The sequence below is a fragment of the Rutidosis leptorrhynchoides genome, chromosome 2 (genome assembly GCF_046630445.1).
Source record: "Rutidosis leptorrhynchoides isolate AG116_Rl617_1_P2 chromosome 2, CSIRO_AGI_Rlap_v1, whole genome shotgun sequence".
Lineage (NCBI taxonomy): Eukaryota > Viridiplantae > Streptophyta > Magnoliopsida > Asterales > Asteraceae > Rutidosis > Rutidosis leptorrhynchoides.
The window spans coordinates 580,324,930-580,345,931 of record NC_092334.1 but is presented as its reverse complement, the minus strand read 5'-3'; the positions used below and the strand labels follow the sequence as shown (position 1 = coordinate 580,345,931).

The 21,002-nt window shown below is 30.2% G+C and overlaps 1 protein-coding gene across 1 annotated transcript; it reads right to left on the bottom strand.

The window, feature by feature from the left end:
* Positions 1–6,575: 6,575 nt before the first annotated feature.
* LOC139889852 (uncharacterized) lies at positions 6,576–20,566 on the bottom strand. Its single transcript, XM_071872771.1, has 3 exons — positions 20,115–20,566; positions 6,818–7,746; positions 6,576–6,763 (listed from the first exon to the last, which is right to left on the bottom strand). The coding sequence occupies exons 1-3, from the start codon at positions 20,564–20,566 to the stop codon at positions 6,576–6,578; spliced, it is 1,569 nt and encodes a 522-aa protein (XP_071728872.1).
* Between the last annotated feature and the right edge of the window lie 436 nt (positions 20,567–21,002).

The window sequence follows — 21,002 nt, the reverse complement described above, 5'->3', positions numbered from 1 at the left end:
CATAATCTGTCCCACAAACATCAACATCATACGCACCATTGATACCAAGGAGTACCAACAATAATGAACGATGAAGTATTAATCCATAACTTCATTGATATTCTGCGAAGAATATGTGGTTTCAAAAAGTTTTAGAGATTTCTTATTCTAGCTCAAACCGAAAAGCAAATGAGATTAATATCATATTAACTCATTAAATTCATGATTTCATCTGAAGAAAATATATATGTATATATGTTTTCATAAAGATTCTCATTAAAAGTTCTTTTGTACAAAATATTAATGGTGAAATTTTTTTTTAACGGGTAGGTAATACCCGAGGAATAATTAGATTTCATCTTAATAAGTAACATTGTACATTCGTCGAAGCTGATTCAATAGTCATTTACTATCCTACTTACAACCACCGATATATGTATCCGTTCACCGCAGAATAACCATTTTCATTCAATTTCATATTTGGATTTTGACTTCCCAGAATCCAACAAGTGGCATATGAAGAAAACATATGACAAAATAAAATCTGTTAGAAACAAACAAATTAACTATGAAAAATTTTGTTAAGAATCCACGCTAACTGTTCCAGCTAACTGTTCCTAGCTAACTGATTACATTTTATTTATCGCAGTTTATTTATCAAAATTTAATTATCGCACTTTTATTTATCGTCATTTAATTTCTGTTATTATTTTGCGCACTTTAAATATCGAGACACGTATACAATGTTTTGACATATTATATCGACACATCTATATATATTATTTGGAATCACCATAGACACTCTATATACAGTAATGATCGAGTTCTCTATACAGGGTTGAGGTTGATTCTACAATAATGTATATAGTTTGAGTTGTGATCGAGTCTGAGACGTATACGGGTCACGACACGTATTAATTAATTCGTATATTATATATTAAACTTTATATGAACTATTGGACTGTTACTGTGGACTATTGACTGTGGACTAATGACATTGGACAATTAAAATGAATTAAAATATTGATTATAACATATGAAACTAAACATTTCTTCAAGATTGCCACTTGATTTCATCTTAAACCTCATTGTATCTCGACGATTACAATCAGCGTTCAAATCTATCATGATTCTTAAAAATACCTCAATCGAGAGGATAAACCAACCGCACTTCATCTACGGAAGAAAAGATTGATGCATATAGTTAAGCACCTGAAAAACCTTCGGAAACTGAGTAAACGTTTGACACGTATCTGTTCTAGTTCCTTTGACATTGTTATTACCGAAGATCGTTTTGCAATCCCTTTCCAAAGTAGCTAATTTTGTCACAGCTCCAGCAAGTTAACTCCGACTTTTCATCCGAAACAACTTTATTATAACCGCGATATATATGCATACTCTTTATTGTTACTGGGGAACCTTTTATATTCCACAATATTACCATCAGCGATTAATCATTCTAAAAACACAATTCTCCTGAAACTACCTCGGTTTGATAACCGATGACCCAGATCAGTTAACTTTGAAAATGCTGACGAAGCAGCATGTTATAGATGATCTTAATGGCCAAAAGTTTGATGATAAAGAAAGGAGTGTTAGGAAAGCTCGATAGAAAATTTAGTACCGAAAAGTGGATTATGTGAAACTATGAAGAAAGTTGTGGACAAATCATAAAGAATAAGTTTGCCTTCAAAGAATCCAAATGATTCTGTGCCTGTTGAAATCGTTAGCAAACATCTTATTTCTCATTCTAAACCTTCACAAACAAATCTTCTTCATCATCCATTGATATTAGAAATTCTAAGATATTCTCGTATGTTCTATTATAAATATCCTCCATATTTCTGGCGATATTTTCACAACTATTCTTATCTGAGATCATTTATCTCTCCGTAATATCTGCAACATAAAAGAAACTGTGTTAGTTTCTAAATTCTAAAACCTTCGAGTTTAAAATATGAATGTTTTGAAGTAGTGTTGGGAACTGAAGCATGGATTAGTATAATATAATGACACTTGATAAGTCATGCTGAGTTTCTAATGAAGCATGATGATTCACAGTACCATCATCATGTGCCATTTACACGACTCTTACATTCTATCTAATCTCTAAACATATCAAGAGAATATTTTTCTGGATGACTCGGTCTTCTCCAGGGTATTCTGGTAATTTAACAAATCAAAATCGTTCTATTACCATTTTCTTCTTAGAGCATTAGCTATGTTCATTCTGAATTTCATATCTACGAATTCCGGACCATTACTCGCTTGACTCGAAGTCGGGAAGAGAAAACGAAAGCATGAAGCTCCAAAAAATAATGAAGAATATAAACTTCGATAATAACCTCGAAATTACAAACCGTGTATATCGATGTAGATAGCAATATAGAGACACGGGAGAGTTAGAAACACTATAAACACAAGAGTATAGTAGAAGTAAATAGATTCTTCTGGTGGTAGATGAAAAAAAAAGAATGACAGATATAAAAGTTAGGCGTATATCAAGAATCAGGACTGGATGGAGCATATTGATGAATGCTTTAAAGTAAGAATCAAGGGAGAAAGAATAGAAGGTGTGAGTCGTAGAAAATAAGGAAACGAAGGGGTGAATTTATAGTGAAATATCCGATAGAGCAATAGAAACAGATTATTGCATATAATCAAAGAAGATCCTGATTTCCTTAATCACCAAAGAACCAAATCTTATTACGTAAGATTCTCTTTAAATCCCTTAAATCCCGGAAATCAATTCTAACTACGTCATCGGTTAAGACGAATATATTTTACTCATCTCACTCTTTTACGATAGTCTCATTTATATTCTTCGCATAATCAAATCGTTTTATCTACATTACTCAATGATGATAAAACTCCATTATCACCTTATATTTGTCATGAAAACCTTCTTATTGTTATCCATAACAACCTCTATCAAATTTCGGGAACGAAATTTCTTTAACGGGTAGGTACTGTAATGACCCGGAATTTTCCGACCAAATTATACTTATGAGATTAATATTTACATAAATTAAACCATACCAACATGACAAGCAATCCAAATTGTTGAGACTTGTGTTTTTGAAAAGAGTTTTACACAACGTTTGACCGTCCAATATGACCGATGATATCACGAACTATATAACATACGATAATTATACGTTTGTGTATATATATGTATTTATATATATTTAACATGATCTAAGGATGGTTTAACATCTCATTGTGTACTAATGACAATGAGTTATAAGTATATTTTGAAATTACTAACTTAAGTTTTCAAAACGATAACTATACGTAACATTCTTTGATATATATACTTATAATCTATAATGCTTATACATGTATCGTATATATAATGTATTTAATCACTTTTAAGGACTTAAATACATAAAAAAATATAAGTATATTCACAAAAGATAGCTATATTTGAATTCTCGTTTCGTTTCCTCAAGATTTCTATACGTATATCTAGGGTATATGTACCCATATCATACCCAGCTTCTATACGTATTTACTATTGGTATATACACATAAAATCAACATCCTAATCAACATTATTACTGCCCTAGATATGAGGTAACTAGAATTTGTCAAGTAGTATGAATTATTAGTAAGAAAACAAAATTAGGAATCCTTTTCTTTCCTTATAAACTAAAAACGTTTTTATAAATGAACACCATTTCTTCACTCCATTTTCTCATACCTATACCCTCATTTCTCTCTCAAAATACTCCTAACTTCATACTTGATCATCTTCAAGCATTTTCCCCATCATTTAGCTTCAATTACAAGCCTTAAATACCATAATAAAACTCTTTCAAGAACACATCAAAATAACCACCCATTTGAAGAAGTTTACTTCCAACCTTTTAATCTAACTCCACCACTCTTTGATTTCAAAATTATTTCTTATCTTTTGCAGTAACTTTGTCCAAGTAACTTGAGGTAGTAACCTTGTTCATAATCTTATTCAATTCATATTCATATAGCTATCTTATTTTGTGGTATAAAATTTTAACAACAAGAACATAGTTTGAATGATTTCAAACTTGTTCGCAAACTAAATAAATCCTTCTAACTTGACTTTTAAAATACTTCAAGACCTGTAATATATCATAATGATATGCTAACCTAACAAGATATAACTTGGTTTTACAAAGAACATCTTAAAAACTTAATCTACGTCGTCGGAGTGCAACCAGGGGCTGTTTTGGGTTGGATAATTAAAAACCATCTTGAACTTTGAATTGGAAGTTCATGTTCTGGAAAAATGATATTTCTTATGAAAATTTTAACACATAAAAATTTCATGGTTTAACTCAAAGTGTAAGTATTTTTAGAAAAATGATCATTAAATGTTGTTTTTATGATGGAAAATGATCACTTTCATAAGTCTCACCAAAGTTTGACCTATAACCTATGATTTCGAATACAAACTAAGGTATTTTCAGTTCATATTCTTAAAATTTGACTCGATCCAAGGAAGTGGCAAGTTGAACCAACAAAAACGGAGTTGTAATGAAGAAACTACGACTAAAACAAGATTGGGTATCCGAAGCTAGTTTAGCTACGAAAATATTTGGAGAAAAAATAAATTAATCATATCTTTCCTAATTAATATGATATTTTATTTATAATTACTTATGATTTGATTTTATATATTTCAGGACCACCCGTAAACAACACGAGAAGATTAATCATAAGACCTCATAATTGTACGCAACACGTCATTTGACAACACGGTACTTTATGTACGCAACACGTCATTTGACAACATGGTACCATAGGTTGAGATTAATTCTGATCAATACGAATACGATGGGGTCTTTATTTATTTTATTTAAACAACTAATTGTGGACCACTAACATCGGACTGCTAACTACGGACTAAGAAAATATTAAAAGTATTAAAAGTATATATATATGTAACGATTACTTAAAAAGAAAATATGTTGATATATTATATATATATGGTTAGGTTCGTGATATCTATCGGAGACCAAGTCGAATTAAATACCTTCAAGGCAAAATGTGAGTTTCATTTGCTCCCTTTTATATATATTTTTGGGACTGAGAATACATGCGCCGTTTTTATAAATGTTTTACGAAATAGACACAAGTACTAAAACTAATTCTACGTGGGTTTAAACCAGAAATATACCCTTAGCTTGGTAACATTAAACTACTTGTCTATGTACGGTAGGCGCGAATCCTAAAGATAGATCTATTGGGCCTGACAAACCCCATCCTGACTATGGGATGCTTTAGTACTTCGAGGTTATTTTAAACACACCTGATCTGGTGTACTTCAGAGGGTAAAACATGAACGTTAAGGCTTGTTACTGGGTGCCTACAACTTATAGAATACTTTTATACACTTGCGAGTGTACATATATTTATAAACGGAAATCTTGTGGTCTATTAATATATTGAAATGATTGTTATGATAAACCTATGAACTCACCAACCTTTTGGTTGACACTTTAAAGCATGTTTATTATCAGGTATTAAAGAAATCTTCCGCTGTGCATTAGCTCATTTTAAGGATATTACTTGGAGTCATTCATGGCATATTTTGAAAGACGTTGCATTCGAGTCATTGAGTTCATCAAGATTATTATTAAGCCAATTATAGTTGGATGTATTATGAAATGGTGTGCATGCCGTCAACTTTCGTTGTAAAGAAAGTTTGTCTTTTAAAAAAGAAATGCAATGTTTGTAAAATGTATCATATAGAGGTCAAATACCTCGCGATGTAATCAACTATTGTGAATCGTTTATAATGTATATGAACGGGTCCTTTCAAACATTCGTTAACATACCCTTATTATTATTAATCTTAAATTAAAATTAAAATTAAAATATTATATATATATATATATATATATATATATATATATATATATATATATATATATATATATATATATATATATATATATCTATATATCAGAGAGATAGAGAGGATAGAAAAAGGAGTGTGATATTCGGCCGAAAACTGCGAAATTTATAGACGTGGCCAGAGTTTTTGCTCCATGCGATCGCATGGCATTTGTGCCTTCTGGCCATGCGATCGCATGGCCTGGGAATCCAGCTCACATTCGTTTGTCTCCTAGTTTACCGACGGTTTTATTAAATAATATAATATATATATATATATAATTTTAAGAATTAATTATATATTATATTATATTCATGTGCATTGTTGACTTGTAAATTTTAGTCCGTTGCGTCGAGCGTTGATAGTTGACTCTGGTCCTGGTTCCGGATTTTCGAACGTCCTTTCGTACTATTTAATATCTTGTACTTTGCGTTTTGCAGCTTGTACTCTTGTAACTTTTAGACGTTTCTCATCAATAATTTGAACCTCTTGGATTGTACTTTGTACTTTTGAGCTTTTTGGTCGTTTGCGTCTTCAATTCGTCGAATCTGTCTTTTGTCTTCACCTTTTATTATTTAAATGAATATCACTTGTAAATAGAACAATTGCAACTAAAAGCTTGTCTTTCTTGAGGGATAATGCTATCAAATATATGTTCGTTTTTAGCATTATCAAACTTCTTCATTTCTTGAAATGCGGTTTCTGCTTCGCTTGTTCAAACAAAGCTTTTTTGTTTCAAACAACCCTTTAAAGTTTTGAAAAACGGTAATTGTCTTTCAGCCGCTTTAGACAAGAAGCGCGTTAATGCGGCTAACTTCCCTGTCAAACTTTGCACCTCTTTAACCGTTCTTAGTGCGGTCATATTTTCAATAGCCGCAATTTTCTTTGGATTAGCTTGAATACCTTGTTCCGTAACAAGATATCCCAAAAACTTTCCTTCAGTTTCGCCAAAACTACATTTTAGAGGATTGAGCTTCATGTTAATTTTGCGCAGCGTGTCAAATGTTTCGCGTATATCTTCAACAATTCGCTCTTGCGTTGTGCTTTTGATTACCAAATCATCAACATAAGCCTCAAGATTACGCCCAATTTGCTTTTCAAACGCGGTATCAATCAAACGCTGATATGTTGCACCCGCATTAATTAAACCAAAAGGCATCATTATATAAGAGAATATGCCTTTGCCAGTATGAAATGCGGTTTTATCTGCGTCCTCTTGAGCCATTGGAATCTGATGATATCCCCTTGCCGCGTCCAAAAAACATTTATATTGAAAAGCATGCAATGATTCCACTTTCACATCGATTTCTGGGAGTGAATAATTATCCTTAGGGCATGCCTTATTTAAATCCTTAAAATCAATACACATTAGACATGATCCATCACGCTTTTTCACCAAAACTGGATTCGCAATCCATGATTGGTATTGAACTTCTCGTAAAATTCCAGCTCGCACCAATTTCGTTACTTCTTCGCATAGCCATTTTGCACGGTCTGGAGCCATACCTCTACGCTTCTGCACTACAGATTTTAAAGCTGGATTTACATTGAGTTTATGCTCCGCAATATGACGCGAAACACCAGTCATATCACTTTCACACCAAGCAAAAACATCCATGTACTGCACAAGTAACTGCACAATTTGTTTCCTTGTGTCCGCACTAGCATTGCATCCCACTTTAATTTTTTGCTCGGGATATGCAGGATTAATCACTACCATGCTATCCGAAACATCAGTGGTTTCTTGCTCTGCACTTTTTACATTAACAGCCGCACAACTGAGCGTGATGCTCGTTGAAGTTATTGTCACGACACCTTTATGTGTTGCGAATTTAATCATGCCATGAATTGTGGATGGAACAATTCCGAATTTACCTAAGGCAATTCTGAAATGACCCGTTCATATACATTATAAATGATTCACAATAGTTGATTACAATGCGAGGTATTTGACCTCTATATGATACATTTTACAAACATTGCATTCGTTTTTAAAAGACAAAATTTCTTTACATCGAAAATTGACAGGCATGCATACCATTTCATAATATCCACTATCCAGCTATAAATTGATTTAATAATAATCTTTGATGAACTCAATGACTCGAATGCAACGTTCTTCGAAATATGCTATGAAAGACTCCAAGTAATATCTTTAAAATGAGCAAATGCACAGCGGAAGATTTCTTTAACACCTGAGAATAAACATGCTTTAAAGTGTCAACCAAAAGGTTGGTGAGTTCATTAGTTTATCATAATCATTTATTTCCATCATTTTAATAGACCACAAGAATTTCATTTCCAGTTCTCATAAATATACGTCCCATGCATAGAGACAAAAATAATCATTCAAATGGTGAACACCTGGTAACCGACATTAACCAGATACATATAAGAATATCCCCTATCATTCCGGGATCCTCCTTCGGACATGATATAAATTTCGAAGTACTAAAGCATCCGGTACTTTGGATGGGGTTTGTTAGGCCCAATAGATCTATCTTTAGGATTCGCGTCAATTAGGGTGTCTGTTCCCTAATTCTTGGATTACCAGACTTTAATAAAAAGGGGCATATTCGATTTCGATAATTCAACCATAGAATGTAGTTTCAATTACTTGTGTCTATTTCGTCAAACATTTATAAAAGCGCATGTATTCTCAGTCCCAAAAATATAAAGGGTAAAAAGGCAAATGAAACTCACCATACTGTATTTCGTAGTAAAAATACATATATCGTCATTGAACAAGTGCAAGGTTGGCCTCGGATTCACGAACCTAAATTAATTATATATAATTATGTATTGGTCAATATTTGTCTAACAAATTAGGCAAAGTCATAGTGTACCACAATCCTAATGCTCGAGACTAATATGCAAAAGTCAACAAAAGTAAATTTGACTCAAAATAATTTCCAAAAATCTATACATGATTAATATATAGTTTAAATATCGTCATTTTATATTTTTAAATATTTTTAAAAGATTTATTAGAGTAAATAATATAATTTATTTATTAATAAATAAAATTTTATATTAAATTTATATAATATAATATACATTTATATATATTAAGTAATAAAATTTATAGGGTTATTTAATATCATAAAGATAATATGATAGGTATTATTAAAGTAAGTTATTACACGTAGTAAAATATGTTTGTATCACATATTTATTTGATAAAATAATATCTATAATGATAGTAAGTAAAAGTTGTATTATTTTGTAATAATTATTATTATTATAAAAATATCAATATTTATAATTACTAAGATGACATTATGATAAAACGATAATTCTAATTATGATAACTTTAATATTTACGATAATTTTTAATATTATCTTTAAAATAATAATTCTATTTAAAATAATAATAATAATGATATTTTATAGTAACAATGACATTTCTATTAAAATGATAATTTTTGTTAAAATGATAGTTTTAATACTAACGATATTTTTAATAATAATAGTAATGATAAAAATAATAAGAACGATAATTTTATCTAAATCAATATCTTATAATATTTTAATTTCATCATGATACTCTTACTCATTATTTCCTAATCGTTTCGTTTAATAGCTTTTAATCGTCTTTTATATCGTGTTCATAATAATGATAATAATAGTAATCAAAATAATTAGGTGTTACAAATATTTGTTTTAATTACACTAATATTAATAATGATAGTTACTATAACATTTTTAACGATAATACTAATAATTATCTTAATGATAATATAGTAATAATAATAATAACAATGACAATATCTATTTTTAAATAATGATATATATATTAATAATGATAATAATAATAATAATACTAATAATAATAATAATAATTGGATAATAATAATAATAATACTAATTATAACTTTAACGATAATAACGATAGTAATAATAAAAAAAAATAACAATTTTTAATGATAAATCCCTTTTATTGATAAAGATAATAATAATGATAATAATAAGATAAAACTAGAACGACGATAAAAACGACGATAATAATAATCATTTTTAATAAAAATATAGAAAATTCAATTGATTATAACTTCTAATCCGTTCATCGAAACCATTCGATATCTAAAGGAAAAGTCCTTAATTTTTCGCTAGCTTTCCAATGACATGCATATCTTATACCTTATCTCAACCGCAAGTGTAACTAATTCAATATTCAACCTAACCTGTCTAAGGGCAATATCAAAAGTACAAGCATGCATAATCCTAAATACTCGAGCACTAGTCAGCGATACACTATTAGTATGTAAAAGTTAAATTATGAGTACTCACGTATCAATATTGAGATTCAATATTGCAGGAAAGGTACGTAGACGCAACGGAAATGATAAACACTATATTGACCTCACGAGCATACCCATGAACCATACTCAATCACCTCCATAGCTATAACCCATAATTTCCTTAATCCTATCCTACTCGAAAAACAATTTCGAAATCACTCAGACAGCACTCCGTCGTAATATTTTATGTATACTAATAATATCTTGAAATAATACGGAGTAAATATATATATGTAAATCAATTGAGAGAGTTTAGAGAAAATTATTTTTAAGTTTCTATGAAATAATGAAACCTATTGAATTCTATTTATAATAGATTTTTGAATTATTAAAGTGAATTATTAAAGTATGAATTATTAAAGTGAATTATTAAAGTATGAATTATTAAAGTGAATTATTAAAGTATGAATTATTAAAGTGAATTATTAAAGTGAATTATTAAAGTATGAATTATTAAAGTGAATTATTAAAGTTAAAGTAAAGTAAAAATAAAGTAAAGGTAAAGTTTAAGTATAGTAAACGTATAAAACTATGTACGTATAATACGCGTATAAATATATATAATATTAATTTAAATCATTATATATATTTAATAAAATAAAATATAAATATCGTTATCTTTATCATACTAGTTAAGTAATGAGTTGTCAAAAGTGGTTCTAGATATTTATAAAAGTTATATACGTTTTAATAATAAAGTTCTTTTTAAACTGAAAACGTTTTTGTACGTTTGAAACTAAATAGATCAATCGAGTCTTTATGAGATTCAATCTTCCACTATCCTTTGTCTAGTTCTCAATGATTGACAATTTATTCTTATTTATAAATCACTTTACCATTTTCCGAATATTGTTAAAACGGAAAGATTTCTCAAATCAACGTGGGCCTTTCAACAGAGACTTGTAATCATAATTCAATATATCTGATAATTCAATAATTTGATCTTATCTTCTAATTCCATTGATAAATATTTTGAAACAGATACAATCATATAAAGTATTTAATCTAATATTTTATTTACGTTTCAAGTTATAATATATATACACATATACATATATAATCATATTCGTTTAATGGTTCGTGAATCGTTGGAACATGGTCGAGGTTGAATGAATGTATGAACATAGTTTAAAATTCTTGCAATTTAACTTAACAAATATTGCTTATCGTGTCGGAAACATATAAAGATTAAAGTTTAAATTTGGTTGGAAATTTCCGGGTTGTCACAGTACCTACCCGTTAAAGAAATTTCGTCCCGAAATTTGAGTGGAAAGGTCGTGAATGATAATAAGTATGTTTTCATGATGCATACGGGCTGAAAATTAGAGTTTTATCATCAGCGAATAATTTGGATAAACAATCCATTTATATGAAGAGTACGAATGAAGCTAACATAGAAGAGTGAAATGAGTAAGTGTAGATTCATCTTATCATTTGACATAGATATGATTGATTCCCAGATTTCAAGGGATTTGAAGAAAATCTTCTTAATAAGATTTGACTCTCCGGTAATCAAGGGAATTAGGATCCGCTTTAAATGCGATCGTCCATTTTAATTATTCTGTCGGAGATTTTCTTATAAATTCACCTCCTTCGTTTCCTTACAACTCACACCTTCTGTTGATGCATTTTATGCAAGTTTCTAGACATCTACCCGCGTCCATTGCATGTACAACAGTTTACAGGCCACCATGATTGCTCGTTATTATCCTATCCGTGTTTGTATGCGGTTACAGGAACTGCAGGAACGAGATTTATATGTTTAACTATGTTAGACTTAGTCAGACGTATGAGTGAAGCCTCACTAGTACAGCTGACAGGCTCATACGCACGGTTGATGCTGAGCTAAGTCACAATTACAACCTAAATGAGAAGACACGAGTGAGTGATCACCCGTACGACTGATGAAGCCAACTCGTACGTGTGATGAATGAATCGTATAGGTGAGTCAACAGCAGGGGTATATAAAGTCTTATGTTTTTCATTTTAGGTTAAGCCTCTCATTTGTCACACACACAGATCTAGTGAGCTCCTCCGATTCTCTCTCAGTCCAAATCACCAAGGTGGTGAATAATAGCTCTAGGTGTTGATCTAATCACACTTGATTTAGTTGTGGTTTGACTAAATTAATCAAAAAAAAACTTAACTTATTCACTGGAGGGTTTGATTCACTTATTTCGCCATTGTGTGAGTTAAATCTGTTGATTTCTAAGTTCCTAGTCATGTTTCATCACCTTCTATTCTTTCCCCCTCAACTCATATTTTAAAGTATTCATCAATATGCTCCATCCAGTTCTGATTCTCGATATACTTCTAACTTTCATATCGGTCATTCTTCTTTTTCATCTACCGCCGAAAGAATCTATTTACTTCTACTATACTCTTGGGTTTATAGTGTTTCTAGTTCTCCCGTGTCTTTATATTGCTATATGCATCGATATATATGGTTTATAATTTCTGGTTTGTCGTTGGGATTTATATGTTCCCTTATATTTCAAAGTATCTGCTTCTGTCTTCTATAATCATTATCATTCACAGTTAATGCTCTCTTTTATTTGCTGCAATTTATACCCCAATTTCTATTTCGGAGTTTTGTCCTTTCGTTTCTTCTTCTTGCGATTAAGCACCGCTTGTAATGGTCCAGAATTCACAGATATGAATTTCGGAATGAACATTGTTAATGTTTTAGGAAGGAAATTGTGATGGCACGATCTTGACTTGTCAAATTACTAGAATACCTTGGAAAAGGCCGAATCATCAAGAAATATTTTCTTGATATTTTAGAGGTTAAATAGAATACAAGAGTCGTATAACATGGCACATGATGATGTTATGATCTGTGAATCATCACGTTCCATTTAGAAACTCAGCATGACTTACTGTAATATAATCACATTGATCAAGTGTCATTATATTATACTAATTCATGCTTCAGTTCCCAACATTACTTCAAAATATTCCTATTTTAAACTTGAATGTTTCAGAATTTTGAAACTAAAATAGTTTCTTTTATGATGTAATACAAATAGCGCGAAGAGGTAAATGATTTCAAGTAAGAAAAATTAAGAAAATATCTTCAGAAATATGGAGGATATTTATAATGAAAGATATGATGATATTTTTGAATTTCTAATATCAGAGGATGATGAAGAATATTGTCCGCAGGGGTTTAGAGTCAGGAGCAAGGTATTCGTTAATGACTTCAGCAGGTACTGAATTATTTGGATCCTTTGAAGTCAGGTTCAGTCTTTGTAATTTGTCCACAGCCTCCTTCCTACTTTGCTCAATCTATTTTCCAGTTCCAAAACTTCTCTTTTTCTGCGCTTGGCCAACACACTTCATCATTATCATCCAGCTTTTACCGTTTAAAGTCGTTTATAGTTTTTGCTGCTTCATCAGCATTTTTTTTTTCCATTTTCGGAGAACCAATTCGTAGTTCGGAGTGTTTTTCAGAAACTTCACATTCAAATTAAGTCCAGAAGATAGACGTTATATATACACATATAACTGTTGGCGTAGACATCCTGCGAGATTTCAAAATACTGATTGCTAATTCCCAATGATTCGTATGGCAATTCTCATTACAAGATGCGAATGAGTAAATGATGGGGTTTCAATGAATAATTATAATGACTTTTTGGAGAAGCTAAAGTCAAAGGGTAATAAAGTTGTTGGTACATCTGCTAATAATGTGGTGGAATGTAAAAAGTTCCCTGGTAACGAAGGTGTATATCTCAAGGTTATAATAAGGTTAGTCTGACTGAAAAGTTGAAGTTGACTTGCTGGAGCTGTGACAAAACTGGCTACTTTGAATAGGAGTCGCAAAGTTATTTTTGCTAATAAATGCCAAAGAATCTGACGCGGATACTTTGTTTAAACTTTTACTTTGGTTTCAAGAGTTTTTCGGGTACATAACAGTGGGTAACATGTGGTTGGATCATCATCTCGATTGCTCATCATTCGAAGTGTCTTCAGAAATTTTTGAAGGGTTTGAACACAGATTGTAATCGTTAACATACATTTGATGTTCTAACACAGTTTTGAAGTCAAAATATAGCTTGTGAAAGATGTAAGGATCTAAGAGTGATGATTTTGGTCATATCTCAAGTTGAATTTTGAGATTTCAAAATCAGAATATGTAATTAAATTTTGAATGAGTATGGTTGTTTTGATTTCTATAAAAGAATGTATATTGTTGTGAAAGTAGGGAGTATAATGGATGATTTGCTGAATCAGATTCGAAGAATGTAACATATTAATTGTGAATTTATATATCTCTCGGGTATTACCTACCCGTTAAAAAAAAAATTTCACAATTAATATTTTGTACAAAATAATTTTATTACAGTCTTTATGAAAATATATATATATGTATATTTTCTTCAGATGTAACATAGATTTAATGAGTTAATGTTAAATTAAACTCATTTGATTTACGGTTGAAACTAGAATTGAATAATCCCTAAAGGCTTTAAAAAGTACATAACTTTTACGCAGTATTTCTTTAATGACATTGAAATTATGAATCAATACTTCGTTATTTGTTGATGTATGATGTTCGGTTCGTGGAATTCTTGTGAATTTTGGAAAGTACGAATGATGTTATCTGAAAAGTTTCGGGTACATCGATGATGAAAGTGTAAAATCAAATATATACTTGATTTATTATGAATTGGAATTTGTTGAATTGCGACAGAGATTGTAGTTAACGCTGGTTAAGTTGCGGCAGAAGGACGTACATTATTGCATATTTGTAATATGAATTAACCGAGTAGTTAAGATTCACACACAATAGCTTAGCACGGAAAGATTTATTTCAAAAAATATATATATATATAATATACATATAATTTCTTCAAAGGGAATGAGTTAATTCTTCATAACTCGTTGATACAATATACACGTTATTGATTCGTAATGATGTCCACAGTGATTCTTGAACTGATGGAGTTTGTGATGTTATCGGTGTTGTTGATTCGGATGTTGACTGTACTGACGATGCTGGTAACGCTGACGGTACTATTGATGCTGTTGGTAAAGCAAGTTTAGCTTGTTAATCACACACCATTTTTGTCAGGGTTTCTACTCTTCCTTCTATCATTTTGGTTCGCTTAACTGATTTATGGTTAGGGCAAGATTAGATAATCTCTAAGACTTTAGAGATTACATAATCACCGCGGAATGTTTCTCCAATGAAGTTATGAATTAATACTTCGTCAGTTATTGTTGTTGGTACTCCTTGGTATCTATAGTGCGTATGACGTTGATGCTCGTGGGACAGATTGTGAAGTTGAGTTTTACGACGCGGTTGTGGTTGGAGGTGGTAATGGTACTATTGGCGTTGATGATGGTGGTACTGGTTATGCTGCTGATGCTGCTGCTGGTGTTTGTAATCTCTGCACCATATTCTCCAAAGCCACTACCCGAGCGCGAAGCTCGTTGACTTCTTCTATTACACCGGGTTGATTGTCGGTTCGGACGAGCGGATAAATAAAATCTAAAATTTGATGTAATATATAATCGTGACGAGATACTCTGGAAATGAGCGAGAAAATGGTGTTTCGGACAGGTTCGCCGGTAAGTGCTTCAGGTTCTTCGTCAAGAGGGCAATGTGGTGGATGGAATGGATCACCTTCTTCTTGTCTCCAATGATTTAGGAAGCTACGAACCCATCCCCAATTCATCCAGAATAGGTGATGACTGATTGGTTGATCTATTCCGGTCACACTGCTTTCGGAGCTTGAATGGGATTCCATTTCGGAATCTGAGTGACTTGAACTGATGACGAATTCCATTTCGTACGATTGGATAAAGGATTTTTTTTTCCGATATGAAATGATTTTGGCTAACGGATGGTATTCTAATTACATAGAATATATATATATATATATATATATATATATATATATATATATATATATATATATATATATATATATATATATATATATATATCAAAAGATTTCGTAGATTACGGAGGACTTTGCGGGATATGTCAGGTAAAGTTTAAAGTAACAGATACGATAAGATATGATTTAGCAGATATGCTAAGATATGAATTTTTGTCTATACACTATTCATGCAATCAATGCAGCAAGACGTGTCTTAGACTAAAAATGATAAGCAGGTAATTTCCTGAGGATGATAAGTAGTTAATTTTTGACACAAAATGATAAGCAAAACTTTTGACATGCAGACACGGTCGAAGTCCAGACTCACTAATGCATCCTATCGACTTATCAGTTAGACACATTAATGCAGACCTGGTTCGCTAAGACCACCGCTTTGATACCAACTGAAATGACCCGTTCATATACATTATAAACGATTCACAATAGTTGATTACAATGTGAGGTATTTGACCTCTATATGATACATTTTACAAACATTGCATTCGTTTTTAAAAGACAAATTTTCTTTACATCGAAAATTGACAGGCATGCATACCATTTCATAATATCCACTATCCAGCTATAAATTAATTTAATAATAATCTTTGATGAACTCAATGACTCGAATGCAAAGTTCTTCGAAATATGCTATGAAAGACTCCAAGTAATATCTTTAAAATGAGCAAATGCACAGCGGAAGATTTCTTTAACACCTGAGAATAAACATGCTTTAAAGTGTCAACCAAAAGGTTAGTGAGTTCATTAGTTTATCATAATCATTTATTTCCATCATTTTAATAGACCACAAGAATTTCATTTCCAGTTCTCATAAATATACGTCCCATGCATAGAGACAAAAATAATCATTCATATGGTGAACACCTGGTAACCGACATTAACTAGATACATATAAGAATATCCCCTATCATTCCGGGATCCTCCTTCGGACATGATATAAATTTCGAAGTACTAAAGCATCCGGTACTTTGGATGGGGTTTGTTAGGCCCAATAGATCTATCTTTAGGATTCGCGTCAATTAGGGTGTCTGTTCCCTAATTCTTGGATTACCAGACTTTAATAAAAAGGGGCATATTCGATTTCGATAATTCAACCATAGAATGTAGTTTCAATTACTTGTGTCTATTTCGTCAAACATTTATAAAAGCGCATGTATTCTCAGTCCCAAAAATATAAAGGGTAAAAAGGCAAATGAAACTCACCATACTGTATTTCGTAGTAAAAATACATATAACGTCATTGAACAAGTGCAAGGTTGGCCTCGGATTCACGAACCTAAATTAATTATATATAATTATGTGTTGGTCAATATTTGTCTAACAAATTAGGCAAAGTCATAGTGTACCACAATCCTAATGCTCGAGACTAATATTCAAAAGTCAACAAAAGTAAATTTGACTCAAAATAATTTCCAAAAATCTATACATGATTAATATATAGTTTAAATATCGTCATTTTATATTTTTAAAAGATTTATTAGAGTAAATAATATAATTTATTTATTAATAAATAAAATTTTATATTAAATTTATATAATATAATATACTTTTATATATATTAAGTAATAAAATTTATAGGGTTCATTTAATATCATAAAGATAATATGATAGGTATTATTAAAGTAAGTTATTACACGTAGTAAAATATGTTTGTATCACATATTTATTTGATAAAATAATATCTATAATGATAGTAAGTAAAAGTTGTATTATTTTGTAATAATTATTATTATTATAAAAATATCAATATTTATAATTACTAAGATGACATTATGATAAAACGATAATTCTAATTATGATAACTTTAATATTTACGATAATTTTTAATATTATCTTTAAAATAATAATTCTATTTAAAATAATAATGATATTTTATAGTAACAATGACATTTCTATTAAAATGATAATTTTTGTTAAAATGATAGTTTTAATACTAACGATATTTTTAATAATAATAGTAATGATAAAAATAATAAGAACGATAATTTTATCTAAATCAATATCTTATAATATTTTAATTTCATCATGATACTCTTACTCATTATTTCCTAATCGTTTCGTTTAATAGCTTTTAATCGTCTTTTATATCGTGTTCATAATAATGATAATAATAGTAATCAAAATAATTAGGTGTTACAAATATTTGTTTTAATTACACTAATATTAATAATGATAGTTACTATAACATTTTTAACGATAATACTAATAATTATCTTAATGATAATATAGTAATAATAATAATAACAATGACAATATCCATTTTTAAATAATGATATATATATTAATAATGATAATAATAATAATAATACTAATAATAATAATAATAATTGGATAATAATAATAATAATACTAATTATAACTTTAACGATAATAACGATAGTAATAATAAAAAAAAATAACAATTTTTAATGATAAATCCCTTTTATTGATAAAGATAATAATAATGATAATAATAAGATAAAACTAGAACGACGATAAAAACGACGATAATAATAATCATTTTTAATAAAAATATAGAAAATTCAATTGATTATAACTTCTAATCCGTTCATCGAAACCATTCGATATCTAAAGGAAAAGTCCTTAATTTTTCGCTAGCTTTCCAATGACATGCATATCTTATACATTATCTCAACCGCAAGTGTAACTAATTCAATATTCAACCTAACCTGTCTAAGGGCAATATCAAAAGTACAAGCATGCATAATCCTAAATACTCGAGCACTAGTCAGCGATACACTATTAGTATGTAAAAGTTAAATTATGAGTACTCACGTATCAATATTGAGATTCAATATTGCAGGAAAGGTACGTAGACGCAACGGAAATGATAAACACTATATTGACCTCACGAGCATACCCATGAACCATACTCAATCACCTCCATAGCTATAACCCATAATTTCCTTAATCCTATCCTACTCGAAAAACAATTTCGAAATCACTCGGACAGCACTCCGTCGTAATATTTTATGTATACTAATAATATCTTGAAATAATACGGAGTAAATATATATATGTAAATCGATTGAGAGAGTTTAGAGAAAATTATTTTCAAGTTTCTATGAAATAATGAAACCTATTGAATTCTATTTATAATAGATTTTTGAATTATTAAAGTGAATTATTAAAGTATGAATTATTAAAGTGAATTATTAAAGTATGAATTATTAAAGTAATTATTAAAGTATGAATTATTAAAGTGAATTATTAAAGTATGAATTATTAAAGTGAATTATTAAAGTATGAATTATTAAAGTGAATTATTAAAGTTAAAGTAAAGTAAAAATAAAGTAAAGGTAAAGTTTAAGTATAGTAAACGTATAAAACTATGTACGTATAATACGCGTATAAATATATATAATATTAATTTAAATCATTATATATATTTAATAAAATAAAATATAAATATCGTTATCTTTATCATACTAGTTAAGTAATGAGTTGTCAAAAGTGGTTCTAGATATTTATAAAAGTTATATACGTTTTAATAATAAAGTTCTTTTTAAACTGAAAACGTTTTTGTACGTTTGAAACTAAATAGATCAATCGAGTCTTTATGAGATTCAATCTTCCACTATCCTTTGTCTAGTTCTCAATGATTGACAATTTGTTCTTATTTATAAATCACTTTACCATTTTCCGAATATTGTTAAAACGGAAAGATTTCTCAAATCAACGTGGGCCTTTCAACAGAGACTTGTAATCATAATTCAATATATCTGATAATTCAATCATTTGATCTTATCTTCTAATTCCATTGATAAATATTTTGAAACAGATACAATCATATAAAGTATTTAATCTAATATTTTATTTACGTTTCAAGTTATAATATATATACACATATACATATATAATCATATTCGTTTAATGGTTCGTGAATCGTTGGAACATGGTCGAGGTTGAATGAATGTATGAACATAGTTTAAAATTCTTGCAATTTAACTTAACAAATATTGCTTATCGTGTCGGAAACATATAAAGATTAAAGTTTAAATTTGGTTGGAAATTTCCGAGTTGTCACAAATTCTGCCTAACAACATGTTATAGCGAGATGAGGTGCGCATAACATAGAAATCTAGCCGTGCTCGACACGCTAAACCATCATTATTTTCATCAACGAGTTCAACATCTAAGGGCAAAATTCCCATAGGCGATAAGTATTCTCCAGCAAAACCGGTTAGCGAAGCTGCGGTTGGTTGTAAAGTTGCTCTAAGAGTCTCCGGCAGTTGAACAAAACATTGTTCATAAACAGTATCAACGCTATTGCCATTATCAACATGAACTTTCATGATTGTGATTCCGGCTTCCGCAATTTTGCACGATACTACTATCGGCAGTTCCGAGAAATCATCGCTCTGCATTTTTGGAAAACTAATTGGCGCGAACTGCCAATTTTGATACATTTTTACCGACTTTCGCTTTCGTCCTCTTTTTTGAACATTCGCTTGCACAGCGACAGCAGTACCGCTATTCATTCCGATATTGCTCATTATTTTAATTAATCAAACAATTTACCGCCAATTACAAACGCATTCGCCTGTGTATCATCAAAATAACACACAATTAGAATTAAACAAGTCAGTTAATCGTTTGATAGCACAAAACAAAAAAAATTCAGTTTAATTCTTAAAATGTGTCCCACGGATGGCGCCAATTGATCAATCCTATATAAAGTTATTACTTAATTAAGGATTGAGTGCAATAATAAGATGGAGGATGGGATGTTTGATGATTATTTTGGGCCCCGATGATCGTCTTTCACTTTATCAATCAAGTGATCAACCACCCCGACCCGGTCTTGATTGTCAATTAGCTTGATTCACCTTAGCGCAATGTAGAAATTCCTTGGGCAAGATCACAAGTGAAAATCACAAAGGCTATAGCAAATGGCAGAAAATCAACAACCTATAAATGAGAGGCCATGCT